The sequence below is a fragment of the Stegodyphus dumicola genome, chromosome 5 (assembly GCF_044657685.1).
Source record: "Stegodyphus dumicola isolate Sdum_Otavi_A_Nest chromosome 5, ASM4465768v1".
In the NCBI taxonomy this organism is placed as follows: domain Eukaryota; kingdom Metazoa; phylum Arthropoda; class Arachnida; order Araneae; family Eresidae; genus Stegodyphus; species Stegodyphus dumicola.
In genome coordinates, this window is record NC_140772.1 from 125,071,351 (window position 1) to 125,086,492 (window position 15,142).

Here is a 15,142-nt window from a genome sequence, read left to right on the forward strand (position 1 = left end):
ATTTAAGGTGTGAGCAGTTGTCTCTGGGCTACTATTTTAAGATATTATCACTAGCTGGCCATCCTTGTAAGGTGGATCTGTTGGATGATATGTGTGAGTGTCTGCTTAATGCTCGACCTTCTTGTGTACCTTACTTTCTGCTGAGGGTTCACTCACTACTTGAAGAATATCAAATGACACAGATGAGCACCCAGGCAGTAAAATATTTTGAAATACCACCTTGGGAAAATATTCAGTTTCAGGTCCTTGATATTTTTCAACATCCTGGCAAAAGAGAAACTAACGAGTTGGTGTACAGGCAGCTTTTTCTTGAGCACAGGCAAAAATGCAGTAGTTATATTCCAGTTTTTTACTGATGCATCAAAAGCAGCTGGACATGTGGGCATATCTTTTATTATTGGAGACCACATTGTAGGCAGACGGTTGCCTGATGCTTGCTCAGTTCTTATATCGGAATTGACTGCTATTTATTGTGCGCTGTCATGCATATCCGTTGTAAGTGAGAAAAAATTTGTAATATACACCGACTCGCTTAGTGCCTTAAAAGCATTAGAAGCATTTATTGATGCCCAGAACCCTGCCAAGATAAATATCATCATTCTCGATCTAAATTTAAGGCAGTGTGGGTATGAGGTCTTGTACTGCTGGATAACCGGGCATCTGGGCATAAGCGGTAATGAGCTAGCAGACGCAAGAGCAAAGTCGGCTATCGATATGTACAGTTGTGCTGCCCCTCCTAACGATATCAGGAAAGTCATCAAGAAGCAAATATTAGATAAATGGCAGAAATACTGGTATGGTCAAGTGGATAATAAGTTAAGAAGTGTGAAAAGTAGAATTGAATACTGGGACACTACTAAAAACCGGAAAGAGGAAGTTCTACTTACTCGACTTAGAATTGATCACTCGCGAATTACCCACAACTATTTACTAAAAGCAGAGTGTGAACCAATATGCTCCCACTGTAATGCAGTCATCTCAGTTCATCATCTTTTAGTTAAGTGTCCATATTTTAAAAGACTTCGGTTGAAACATTTTAATGAATTTGACTTGCCTCTTGAACGTTTAATCGGGAAAGAGGTGAACACTGATTTATTTCAATACCTGAAAAAGTCGGTTTTTTATTATTTAATTTGATTTTGTTTTGATGTTGTATCTTGTTATCTTAAGAATATCTATTATTTCATGTTTTAGGATTTTACACCTGTATAAATCACCTGCATCATAAGAAAGCTCATCTTAGCGTCCAACATTTTTTAGCTTCTTTGTATTTTATGCATTTCCATGATTTTAATCTTGTCTGTTCGTCTGTTTGTCTAAGCTTCATTTGTATAAGGAAATAACTGACATGTATTTGGCACAGATAACAGATGACATGTATTCGGCACAGATAAGATAACAGAGTTTTGCACCAGTAAAACTCAACTACTACTACTGTTCTTTGAGATGTTCTTTTCATGTATGAAGTTCCTGTTCTCCCTGTAATCATATAAAAGTTCTGCCAACTCCTTCAATAATTTTGGGCCTTCTGTGAATATAATAATATGTGTCTGTTGCATAATAAGATGACTTTGCATATTGTTGATTAGAATGTGCGTGCCTGATTTTTTTAGCTTAAAATGTATTAAGGTCTTTATAGGTCATTCATATTGTATTGAACTGTATGTGATATTGTTGAAGGTAGTGCTTCATCTAAGTTAAATGCTTCTGGAATATACAGCCTCCTGTTCAGCTTGTATTTGAAGTCCTGCTAGCATTTGATTGTTGTGTTGATGGCAGTTGTTCAATATGCTTTACACAGGTTCAAGGTGAACAGACGCTGGAACATTAAGAGGTATTTGATTTTCCTTCTTCCCACTGGTTGTGCCCATAAAGCTGCTGCATAAAATGCTGTCTTTTCAGTTGCTGTGGTATATATGATTTTTTGAATATCGAGGTTTTGGCTTTAGTAGGCTCCTTGGAACTGATGTATTTTATGAGGTATTGCACTTGTTTCGAGCTGAAGAGCTTGAATGTGGGGGATCCAGCTAACTTCTAGATGCTATACAAGACCAAGATATTTTACTTGTTTTATGATTTTAATACTTTCATTGAGGACTTCAGTAGAGAGGCATCTTGATGGATTAGTACCTGGTCTTGGTATTATTATTGCTGCTGACTTTTCTATTGATATTTCTAGTTTTAAATTTTGTGCATGCAGTTGTTAAGTTTCAAGCTCTATTCTGGTATGTCCTTTGATAAGGATGGCAGCATCGTCAGCCATATTCAAATATATTGATATATTGGCCAGTTTGCAAATATTAAATTCCATAAGAGAGGTTATACACAGGATCCTTGTGGACAACCTCTTTCTAAAGTTTTGGAGGTTATACCATTATTGTGTGCTGTTATTGAAATCCTATTTGTCAGATAACTGTCAAAAATTTTGAACAGATTTGATGGACCCTGAGCTGCCTTGAGTGCTCTCTTTATAATTGGCCACCAGTGGATATCAAAGGCACTCTAAAGTCTATGGAGATAGATAGATGCTGTATGGAGATTTCATTTTTGTGTTATTGTATTTGTTTTTTTAATGACTTCTAAGGTATATATTGTGGAGAGACCAGTTCTGAAATCATATTATTTTGAGCAAATAATATTATTGCTGTGGAGGTGAAAGTTAAGCCTATTAATAAAGAGCTTTTCTTAAATTTTTCCCAGTGCAGATGGTAGACAAATTGGTGTTTAAGATTAAGGATCTTGTGGGTCTTTTTTTTTTTAAATAAAGAATACCACTTGGCCTGTTTTGAAAGAATTTTAGAAAAAGCTTCTATTTGAGGAGATGATTTAAATATTTGAAAAAAAAAAAAAAAAAGAAGAAGAAGAAGAAGAAGAAGGGTATATATGATCTTTAGGATTTGGTAATCCGAACTATCAGGCTCTGGGGTCTTTTTCTATAGAAAATTATGAAAAACCTGTTGAATTTCTTTAACTGAAAAAGGAATGTCATCTTCATCAGGTTCGGGAACCAAAAGAAGTCTGTTGAATCAAGCTCAGATGAGTATCTTGAATAATTATGAGCTGCAAACTGTTTCATGATGGAAACCAAATGTGGCCAAGCATTATCAGGAAGAAGGAATTAAGAGCTGCGCTTGACAATTTCTGGTCATACATGGTGGATCTTTTGCTGTAAATTTGCCAGAACATCTTTGTACATGTTATTATTGCTCTTTGCTCTTTCTGGCAAACATTTTTAGGTTTCCTATGTTTTTGTCTCTATTAGGTCTGTCACTTCAAGAAGCATCTTTGTAGAATTCCATCCATCCTGAAAATGTTTAAATTATTCATAAATTCCCTTTAAAGATACAGCTTTATCCCTATAAACTTGTTTTAGCATGCCTTAACTTTCTTTCACAAACTGACCAATCTTGAAACAAAACCTGAAATTTGTCCACTGCTCCATTTTACAGGCATTTGCTATCTTTTTGTATATTAGAGTATTACTAACATAAATTTGGAATGCTTATTCTAGTTCATATTCTATACAGTCAAAAGTCGTTAATCCGGACTCGTCGGGACTTCGGCGATTCCGGATTATCGATTTTTCCGGATTATAGATCATCAGTTTAAATCTCGTAAGATGGCATGCAGAAATTCTAAAATTAAAAATATGAAACCGTAATTTATGAAATAAAGAACAATTATGATCTAAAGGGTATCAAAATTTACAAAAAAAAAAAAAAAAAAAGCTTAATATTTATTTGTTTACTTTATTAAACATTTCTTTCAATGTAAGTTGTTTAAGTTGCTTCGTTTTATGTGATAATACTTTCTCTTTAATTCTATAAACAGACATAATTTCTTGTTCAGTTACAAAGTTCCGCTGTTCAAGTCCCATTAATTGCTGTGCCGAGAATACCGACTAACTTGTCAATCGAAATTTTTTCGTTTTCACTAACCTCTCTGTCACATTCTTCATGTCTTTATCCATTTTTTGCAGCAATTCCACTTTTTGTTTGTTGGACATCGAAACATACTTTCGTTTTGTAGATCCTTTGGAAGTTCAAGCATCGGAAATTCTATTTGACAAAATCGAAAGTTCAAGTTTACTTTTATAAAATTGCTCTTACAGTCTGCAAAAAATAATAAGCGGGATCCAATTCGAAGATTAAGGAACAACGCAATCATTAACATTAACTGAAATAGATAATTAGATAATTTTAGCTTACACCGTCCGTTATACATTAAACGCGCAGGCGAAAACGTATTCTGCACTTGCACACACGCATATGCGCAGTAGTCAAGGTCTTACGCGCACGCGTAAAACGCCTGTGCGTATGTGCCAACGCGGCGCATGCGCAGAAAGTTTTTAGCTTTGAGGTCCGGATTATAGATCATTCCGGATTATGGGTGTCCGAATTAACAACTTTTGACTGTATTCATGTTTGAACAAGTCTGATACTCAGACATGTTCAAACATGCTGTGAAGTTATCTTTATCATACTTCATGGTTTGCCCACTAGCACACATGCATTCTGTGATGCAGTTACAAAACTTTATTGTCATATCTTGTACAAATAACACTAAGAATTTATTTGTCCTTCAAATACATTTATGTATCATACTTTATTTCAAAATTTAATTTATAAATGTATTTGAATTAAATATGCAGTATTTCTTTTTAGATACACATAAAAGATATATTTCATGTTAGAATTGATCTTTTAAACTGTTGTGTATTTTATTTTTTATTTATTAAATTTTTTACTGAAAATAGAATGTTTAAATTAAATCCAAGAAACAAAGGGTAAAAAAAGTAAGAGCGCAAATCTAGATAATGAGTGTTTTCAATATAACCTTTGCTTCTCAGAGGGCTAATTGTAAAAGTAAATTTACATTAATATGAAAGAAAGTGTGTCACAAAATACTTTATTCCAGCGTTTGCCAATTTGTGGTCCTTAAAGTCTACTTTGAGTGCCACACTACAACTGAAAATCTCAGATTTTGGGAATTACAAATGGCAGTCGTCGAACACTTTTCCCTCGACACTGATGTTTTATAAAATTTATTACCAACCTACAGGCTTCCTACTATAGTCTTAGCATCAAAAGAGGGATTTAAGGCATCTTATTTAAAAATGATTTATTAACTTTTAACTAACCCTTTGCATGCTTGTATTTTACCTGTGTGTTCTGTTCTTCATGTATAGTGGACTGTAAGATGACTTGTGATTACCTTAGTAGCTTAGTATTAATAACTTCAGAGTCATAATGTTGAGCAAATCTCTTTATTGGGTTTTCAAACATCATGTTGGCTGAGGAATGGGGACAAAACATGGCAAACCTCTAGCTTCAGAAATGTATCTCAAAGAACCTCTGCCTCGTTGAAACTCTAGTAATTCCCAGCAACTTTGAAATTCCAAACGCACGCTTAAAAACCCTAACAAATTTACGTTGGTGCTCCTCAGTTCAACGACAAGAAATGCAATTTGCATAACAACAAACATACCCTCAGCCTTGAAGTCCCAAGGGAGAACAATAGACTGTAAATTATAAAAACTGAATAGACCTGAAAAAAAAAAATAATAAGTCTCTAATATCATGAATTGAATGGCAAAGGACATAGCTTCGCTGTAGGTATCTTTATTTCGCCACTGGACATGTGTAAACTCACCACTCGAACTCTGCCATCCAGACCAGGATACACTTTAACAGTTGTGCCTGATTTCCAGCATAGCAGAGGTAGATTTTTGTTCTTAATGAGGACCATATCACCAACTGTCGAATCTTGCTGCAACCTAGATAAGTACTCACTACTCTGTCTCTTCCAGAAGTGTTGAAACAGCCTTTGCAAGTTTCTCCGACGATCACTGCAACTCATGGTTTCTTAAATTTGGTTAGGTTCTGGAAGAGCGCTTAAAGCTGATCCTGTTAAGAAGTGTCCTGGTATTATGGTCAATCTTGAAGCTGGTGCCAAAGGCCTAAAATTAAGAGAGGATTCAATTTGAGTTATTAATGTAAAAAACCCCTTATATGTTTAAATAAGTGTTCCAAAGCAACTTTTTAAGTAATATTTCATGGACTTGATCCCCGCTTCTCAAAGTCCTCTGAAATGAGGTGCAGAGGGTGGATTAAATAACCACTTAATATTCTCTGAAGAAATACAAACCTGAAGCTGTTCATTGTGGTGAACAGTGGAAAAAGCATTCTTTAATTCTTTATTAGCTCCTATAAAGTTCATTGCACAATCACTGTAAATTTCACACGGTTTGCCTTTACGTGCTATAAACCTCTTAAGTATTGCAAGGAAAGATTTTGTTGAAAGATCTGCAACTAATTCTAAATGTATTGCTCTGGTAGAAAAACGAATAAATAAACATACATAACACTTAAAGGTTTTTGCTACAAAGGTAGCAAACGGTGAGGTTCAGACGAAACCCATGAGTCGGTCCATGCATAAATACTGTTAATCTGCAGTTCTATGCAGGATAATACTTCATATAAGAGGTTGGCTAAAGGTAATGCAGTACACAACTCTAGTCTTGGAAGAGACTGGGTTTTTAAGGGAACTACTCAGTTTTTGATGTCAGAAGGCTAACCTTGGCAGAAAAATCGGAGCTGATTGTTCTGAGATAAATGGCTGCACAATAAGCTTTTTCTGAAGTTTCAGAAAAGGCATGAATTTCTATTATTGTACTCAAGATATACCTCAGAATTTGAAAGCTTGATGGTAAGGGCATTCTAGGTAGAAACGTTTCCACTTTCTACTTATTCTTTTATCAACGATTTCAGCCCAACCAAGCTGTAAACTCCACAACTCTTGTAATAATATTTTCGTGCATATCTTTGTTCGCCCTTACCATCCCATTGGATCAAAGATTTTGGCTACCTCTGATAAAATAGTCCTCTTGGTAAATTCCTTATCATTTATGCATTCTGGAAAATGAAATGTATCACTAGAGGTATTCCAATTAATGCTCAATACCCTCCATAGTATTTTTTGCCAATTTGTATTTTCTGGGGGGACACAAAATTATCTGAACATCTTCTCTACATCGGCACATACCACAATTTCATAAGTTCTGAACTGTAGAATTGGAAACAGCTCTTACTAAACTCTTGGCCCAATCATCAAAAGGTCATTTAATGGAAAGGCTGTGACGATGTTTTAGCTGAAGCTTCGAAAACGACTCTTAATTTAGTAATAAGTCAAATATCGAAAATCTGCCGACCTGAAATCTGCCAACTCCTGAAATCCGCGTTGCCTCTCAGAATATAAACATTCAATTTATAGGTTCCAGAAACCGCAACATCGAGTACGAAATATCGAAGAAAAAATACTTACCGAATAAATGACGTCATAATTACCGAATAATAATGAGTCAAAACGGAAATACCAAATTATTGATATAAAAAAGTTTAAAAAAAATAAGATAAAATATATAAGTTATTTTCCCTCTAATCTGCATCGAGTTAGAAAAGCAGACGATTCACTCAAGTCTTTGTTCAAGTTTACGATTCACGTTGTTGTATTTTCTGAGCTTTGTTATTCTATTTCAGGAGATTGTTTAGTGCTGCCTTTTTTTTATTCGGATATTCTGTGGATAATTTAAGAATATTTTTAATTTCAGCCCTTTTTAATACAATTACAGATAAGAAACGCACTCGTGATTTTACTGCTTGCAACGTTGAAAAGTGTAAACACGTTGCATTGCAATGCAAAAAGTGCAAATTCTGCAAAAGGTGGAAGCAAGTGCTACTCCTCGATTTATAGCAGAATGGTATGGAATTGTGACACGATTGTGTATGATATATGGGAAAATGAAGGAAAGCTGTTGAAATTTTACAGCAACAGTGATTCTAACACCAGAATCCGAAACTGGAAATGTTTGCATGAGGCGAAATCGGCAAGCCTCGATGCTGTGTACATATAATACAATGAATAATATAATCAATTTATATATGTAATAACAGTTTAATGCATATAATAAATTATTGCAACAATGTGTATAATAATTTAATTAAATGTATCTAATATGCCTTATTCATTTTGCATTTTTAGTCCGAATATTATACTTTATCTTTTCTGTCCTGAAATCCGCAAAATCCTAAAATCCGCACAACCTCTGGTCCCAAGCTTTGTGGATTTCTGGAATTCTTCTGTACTTGATTCCTTTAACTTGGCGTGTTGTAATATGTAGAATCAATAAAAATCTCTCTTTGAGTCACTCTTTCCATATGTCTCAGCCCAAAGTACTCCATCTTGAAATCCTTATATTGTTCATACATCTGAGGCCTTTTTAATAAGTGAATTCTCTAAAGACTTGAATGTACGCATAGCTAACTGTCTCAAATCTCCCAGCTGAGAAGGTGGAGAATCAAATTGCAATTTCACAGTATATACGCAACTTTTCTCTCTTGTAAATGTAGATGAAGTAATTGTCACATACTCTCTCCGATTCCATTAGAATTCCAAGCAAAGTATATCCGATTTGGTAAACATATCAAATGTGGGTACAGTATCTAATTTCCAAAAGTTAGACAGCAACTGCTTCGTTTCCACTTGTATATTATTCACACAGATAGTGGGATTAATCTCTGTTGAATTAATTATTCACACTACCTGAAATAATCCAACCTAGTTCAGAACGAGAGGCTAGTGGTTTATCTTCTTCGTATTTAATCATTCCCCCCCTTCTAAAGAGTTATATACACCTAAAAGTATATCAACAGGCCTTCTCTAGTAGAATTTTGTATCTGCCAACATTAAATCATTATAATCTTCAACATACTTCTTATTTAATGTAAAATATGGCAATCTTCCAATAATTCTGTTGATGATAAACACTGGTGTTGTAAATGACACTGTCGCTGGAAAATGCGGGATGAAATTTATTTCCACAATTCCATTAGTTTTCATATCCAGTGATCCTAAACATAAAAAAAAAAAAAAAAAAAAAAAAACCCTCAGTAATTCTAGTCTCTATATGCATTCTTCTGAAATTAAACTTGCTCGACTGCCTGGACTAGGGAGTGCTCTACACAACTGGTATTGACCAGATGAATCTAACACTTAAATCACAGTGGTGCATAATAAAATTCCATGCTCAAAATTAAAGTCGCAAGATTTAATTACTGGACTAGAACTCATGAAATTCTTCCCTGACTTAGCCAACTGAGTAAGAGATTCTGGCCTGGAGAAAAGGGGTTTAGCCATCACTGATAATTCGTTCAAACTGTTCGTAACTCCTTTACACGGTTTTACCTCATTTTGAACTCTTTTGAAATGCAGTACTGTGTAATGATTTTTAAAGCACTTCTTACATTAATGAATACTTCGAAACTCGAAAGTTTTATGATTTGAAACTAAACAATTAAAACACACATTGTTTTTCTTGACAAAATTAACATGCTCCTGAACATTCAAACGTATTATTACATTTTTATACTGAATGACATTGTTTTTCTTGACAAAATTAACACGCTCCTGAACATTCAAACGTATTATTACATTTTTATACTGAATGACTAGTTGTACACACAAATCTCTGAAGCCAATGAGGTTAATTTGTCTTTCACAGCTTGTTTTTTAACACTTTGTTGCTTACATCAGTGCTCCGCAACCTTTTCTCACCTGCGACGCACAAAAAATCTTTCTGGAATTTCGTGGCACACCAAAGAGTTCCTAGTTATCAAGGAAGTGCCGAAAAAATTCAAATGCTGACACACTTACAATCACACACACAACCACACAACAGTGAATTATATAAAAACATTTAAAATAGACATTATTAAGGAAAAAAAATTGTCGTGTATTAAATACATGATAAAAAATTGCAAAATGTCAAATACATGTATTTGATTGCGGCACACATATATCCTACTCATGGCACACCAGTGTGCCGCCACTCGCTTACATGCTTGCAGAGCTCTGTCATGAGATTTTAAAAATTCTAACAGGTCATTAGAGGTTCGTATTTCCTCATGCTTTAATGTTCTTTCCCACCATTCTCTCGTAAAAGAATCTTTAAATTGCACTATTATCATTAAGAGAGTATCCACGAACTGTTCTACTTTGAAACCCAAATTCTCAAATGAACTTACACATTCTCTTACAGTGTCTACTAATGCTAATAACTGACTGGCATTTTCAGTTTGTAAATTTGATATAGACAAGATTTTCTTTAATAACTATGAAAGTAATTCTCTCTTATATGAAAATCTTTGACACAGTAAATTCCATGCGATTTCAAGTATCTCTCTCAAATAGTTAAAGCTTTAATGCATCTAGCTTTAAAGAACCTTTTAATATTGTAGCTTTTGTGCACCTGATAATTTGTAATTATCCACTATTGCCATTTTAAATAAATTAAAAAATGGTAACCATTCCTCAGCTCTACCCCTAATTACAGGAAGAGTTAGCTTAGGTAAACAAATACAGTCAAAAGTCTTTAATCTGGACTTGTCGGGACTTCGGCGATTCCGAATTATCGATTTTTCCGGATTATAGATCATCAGTTTAAATCTGGTAAGATGGCATGCAGAAATTATAAAATTAAAAATATGAAACCGTAATTTATGAAATAAAGAGCAATTACGATCTAAAGTGTATCAAAATTTACAAAAAAAAAAAAAAAGTTTAATATTTATTTCTTTACTTTATTAAACATTTCTTTCAATGCGTGCATGCGTAAAGTATACATTACACTTAGTCGAAATTAGAAAATTGCAACCAGAAAACTATTTGATGTATACTTGTGATATTTATAATGACGAGGAATTTGATTTAAATCATATCAAAGACAGAATACATCGAGATGAAATACTACATTTAGTAAGGAATTATAAGCGGAATAAAATAAAAACGTCTGCCCTGAAGATAAGGATAGTGCTGACAGATTAACTTTCAGTTCATTGCGCGCCACGACGTTCCCCTCTCCCGCAGAGCAGCGTGAAATTGATAAACATATTTTGGAATGGTTAGAGGAACAAAGATATGCCTTTATCCATTTTTTGCAGCAATTCCACTTTTTGTTTGATGGACATCGAAACATACTTTCATTTTGTAGATGATCCTTTGGCAGCTCCAGCATCGGAAATTCTATTTGACATAATCGAAAGTTCAAGCTTACTATTATAAAATTGCTCTAAAAGTCTGCAGAAAATAATAACCTGGATCCAATTCGAAGGTTAAGGAACAACGCAATCTGAAATAGATAATTAGATAATTTTAGCTTAGCTTATACCGTCCGTTATACATTAAACGCACATGCGTAAACGTATTATATGCATACGCACACGCATATGCGCATGGTTAATGTATTACGCACATGCGTAAACGCCTATGCACATGCATGAGCTCATTATGCTGTGACGCATGCACAGAAAGTTTGTAGCTTTGTGGTCCGGATTATGGGTGTCCGGGTTAATGACTTTTGGCCGTACTCGCTATTTCACAAAATTTAGCTTCCACACTGATATCTTTAACGTTCTTAATATTAACTCTGGTTTGCATTAAAAATAACTCATCAATAGTACCTTGGATATCTTATTGTTCGTATCTGCGAACAGGTTAATATCTTTTTCTTCACAAACTATAAAAATGTTACTAAAAATATCCGAAATTTCAGTCATTACATTACTTAATCTGGATTTAAAATGTTCTAATTGAGCATAATTAGCAGAGTCGTAACTTGGTGTAATTTTCTCTTTTAATTTAGTTAAATTAGCTTTAGCTACATACTTTTCCATCTTAAGTATTGTAAATTCCATAATCTAATAAGAAAGATATAGAAATATACTGACTCACTAATTTTACTGCAACTCCGTAATTGATGGACCAAAAACCATGTGTATTCCATTTTTCATGTATAGTAGACCATAAGGAGACTTGCGATTACCTTAGTAGAACTTCAATAACTCCAGAGTCATAATGTTGGCGGAATCCCTTTATTGGATTTTCAAACATCACGTTGGCCGAGGAACGGCAACAGAACATGGCAAACCTCTAGCTTCAGAAATGCATCTCAAAGAACCTCTGTCTCGTTGGAACTCCAGTAATTTCCAGCAACCTTGAAGTTCCAAACAAACGCTTAAAAACCCTAACAAATTTGCGTCAGTGCAACAACAAGAAATACAATTTGCATAACAAGAAACAGCACCTAAAAACCTTCAGCTGGAGACCATGCCAATTCTTCACAATGCAACAAAATACTGAAATTCTTTTTATCTGTTTATAACTTTCTTAATAGTTTAGGAGACATATTGAAATGTCTCTGTTCCCATAAACTGCACCTTTTCCTGCTGAAAATTGAAAGCATGTTTCTGCATTAATGTTTTTCATTTGTATTTTTCTTGATGATGATATCCAAAATTTGGATGATGGGAGAAAAGGCTTTGCCAGGTTGTATAATAACAGAGCAAATTTTTAAATTCCTGAATGCATGAAATTAATTAAAAAGTTATGTAGATTTTTGTTTGTATATGGCTTGTTATGCACTCATTGTTAGGCAAAGTGGGATTGTAATTAAAAATTAGAGCAGCAGCACCTGATGCTACCTGAATTCAGTGTTTCATTCATGAAGAAACATTGGTGGCTAAAGGTATGTCATCTAAATTGAAAACTGTGTTAGAAGACCACCTTAAGATAATCGCTATTATTGAGGCAAAGCCTCTTAACAGCAGAATAGTTTTATTACTCTGTGATGATATGAGTAACGAGCATAAACAACTTCTTTATTCTGAAGTTTGCTACTTTCATGGAATGAAGTACTTACAAAGTTCTTATAATTAAGACAGGAAGTCGTACTGTTTCTAAATGAAACTGATGAAGATTTTATATCACATCTTGTTAATGATGTGTAACTAAGTATATTTGCATAGTCTTTCAGATGTATTCCCTAAACTAAGTTTCTGTCTAAAAGGTAATTATTAAAAGAGGTTTAAGAGGAAGTTTCATTTGTGATTTAGTTGTGTAAAACAGAGAAAGTTTTTTTTATCATTTCCAACCTTAGAATATTTTTTTAATAGAAAATGACACTTTTTATTGGAAAAGTATTAGTCATTGTTTGCATCTCAGAATATAAAAGCATAATTTAAAACTTATTTTCTGTTCGAAAAATATAATGAAAATTCTTGAATTTGGGATACTTCCTATTCCCATATTAAAAATAACAAACTCATTGAATGAAAGAGAATAGTTAATTTAATTCTTGAATGACATGAAAGATGAAATTCCAAGCAAAATTATGTTTGATTTCTGGACCTCGTTGTGAGTGAAAATGAAATATAGTGAACTGAACAATGCTGTTTTAAAATATAATAATTATAGTAAATAATAATTTAAATAACAATCATAATAATTAAGTTTACTTCTACATTTTGTGTGAAAAAGGACTTTCACACTAAAAAAAATTAGTGAAAGGATTTTCATCACTAACCAATGTTTCAAAACCAACTAAAACCAAAGTATCAAAAACCATGTCAGTTTGACATATATACTGATCTCTGACTTAAGCTTACCAGCATACATCCAAACCTAGAATAGCTTTGCAAAAATCTCTAGTCTCATCCATCTCAGTAGTTATGAGTACCAACATTTATTTAAATTCTAGTTAAAAAGATAAAGATTATCCAAACTCTAATAGCTTTGAATTATTGTTAAAAACCAATTTAAATTCTATTAACTTTACAATTTGATACTGATATAAAATTAGTCGGGTTTTAATTAATTTTATTTTAAAAATGTAAGTATACTGTGTATATGCTAAAAAATTGCTTTCAAAAGGGAAACTGCCCCTTCCTCCACTTTGGAAAAGTTTAGTCCCACTTGAAAAAAATTTGAGAAATGGTGCTTAATTCTTTGAATAGAGCTGTAAGTTTTATTTAGTTATAAGGTGTATCTGCATTTTATTACTTTCTATAAAACTGACACTTTGTCTTTTATCTATTGTGTACAATACTTCATTTCCCCCCTTTTTTAATGATTTAGAAATTTTTTGTGTCTTTTTAAATCAATAATTCATATATAAAAAGGACAAATAAATATAAATAATACTTTTCAAATAATTAATAATAAATACTGATTCACAGGGGAAGGGGAGGAATGCTAAATTAGCACATATTTAAACTGTTCCTAAAATTTGTTTTATTACTTATATCTATCTTTACTTAGTTTTGCAATTTATTTTATTGTATTTTGAAGACTATATATATCAAGGATTAGGTGTTTCTTAATTTTAAAAAAAATTTAATGCAGAATTGAATATGTATTAAATCTTGGTATCTGGTCAGATTTTCAAGTATTTGACTGTCAGAGCAAATTTTATAGAATTTGATGAATAAATTTAGTTGGAACTTCTGATTATGTATTATTAGTTTTGTAATTTGATTGTCATCATTTTTGTTTATGTAAATAATATAGATTTCTAAGTGTAGTTTATGTATGTTTTTGAAATTTCTTTCATAATATAAATCAATTTTTAGGGCAAGAGATAATTCCTTTGCTAAGGAAGATTTAACATTGCAACTTGAAGAAGCTAGAGCTATTATTAAGGATCGAGTGCTGTTTAATGATACATGTAAGTTCTGTTCTGAGTGTGTTATTGTTTAGTAAGATTTAATGACTGCTGTTTTCTTTTTTATATCCATTATGCTTCAAATTTAGTTATGAAAGATATTTTTTGGTTGGATTCAGATTAAATGATAAATAAAATGCTCTTCTTGTTTTCAGATTATTTCAGATTTATTGAATTTATTTGCCTTTAAGGAATTTCCAGAAATGCTTTTTTAGCTTATACTTTGGATCTTTTGAGCCACATGACCTACATAAAATGTGTCAAAGGCAGTAGCATGAAACAAAATTATGCCAAGTGTTGTGTACAGAATTTACTGTTTATTTTTTCCAATGGTGAGCTCTAGCCTTTTATAGCCATTGGCCACTACTAAGGCCAGAAGTGATGGTCAATTTATTATGGAGGCACCTAATAAGTGGGCTACCATTGCCACCTATGAAGGGGTGAACGAACTGCATCCATGCCTTCTGCAGGATTCAAACCTGGGCCCTTTGGTACAGCAGTCAGAGTCACTAACCTTAATCTGGGCAGTCAATAGAATGCAACAATTGTTGTCAGAAGTGGGTTTTGTGAGGGAATGCCAGTGACCTG

At 33.3% G+C, this 15,142-nt stretch overlaps 1 protein-coding gene across 4 annotated transcripts in view; it reads left to right on the forward strand.

The window, feature by feature from the left end:
* The window catches only part of LOC118202346 (protein phosphatase 1 regulatory subunit 21-like), a 235,139-nt gene that overhangs the window by 86,893 nt on the left and 133,104 nt on the right, over nucleotides 1–15,142 (forward strand). For all 4 annotated transcript variants that reach the window (XM_085817028.1, XM_085817025.1, XM_085817026.1 and 1 more), the window contains one exon: nucleotides 14,463–14,557. In XM_085817028.1, the coding sequence (XP_085673154.1) occupies nucleotides 14,463–14,557 (95 nt within the window). The remainder of the gene's footprint in view (nucleotides 1–14,462; nucleotides 14,558–15,142) is intronic.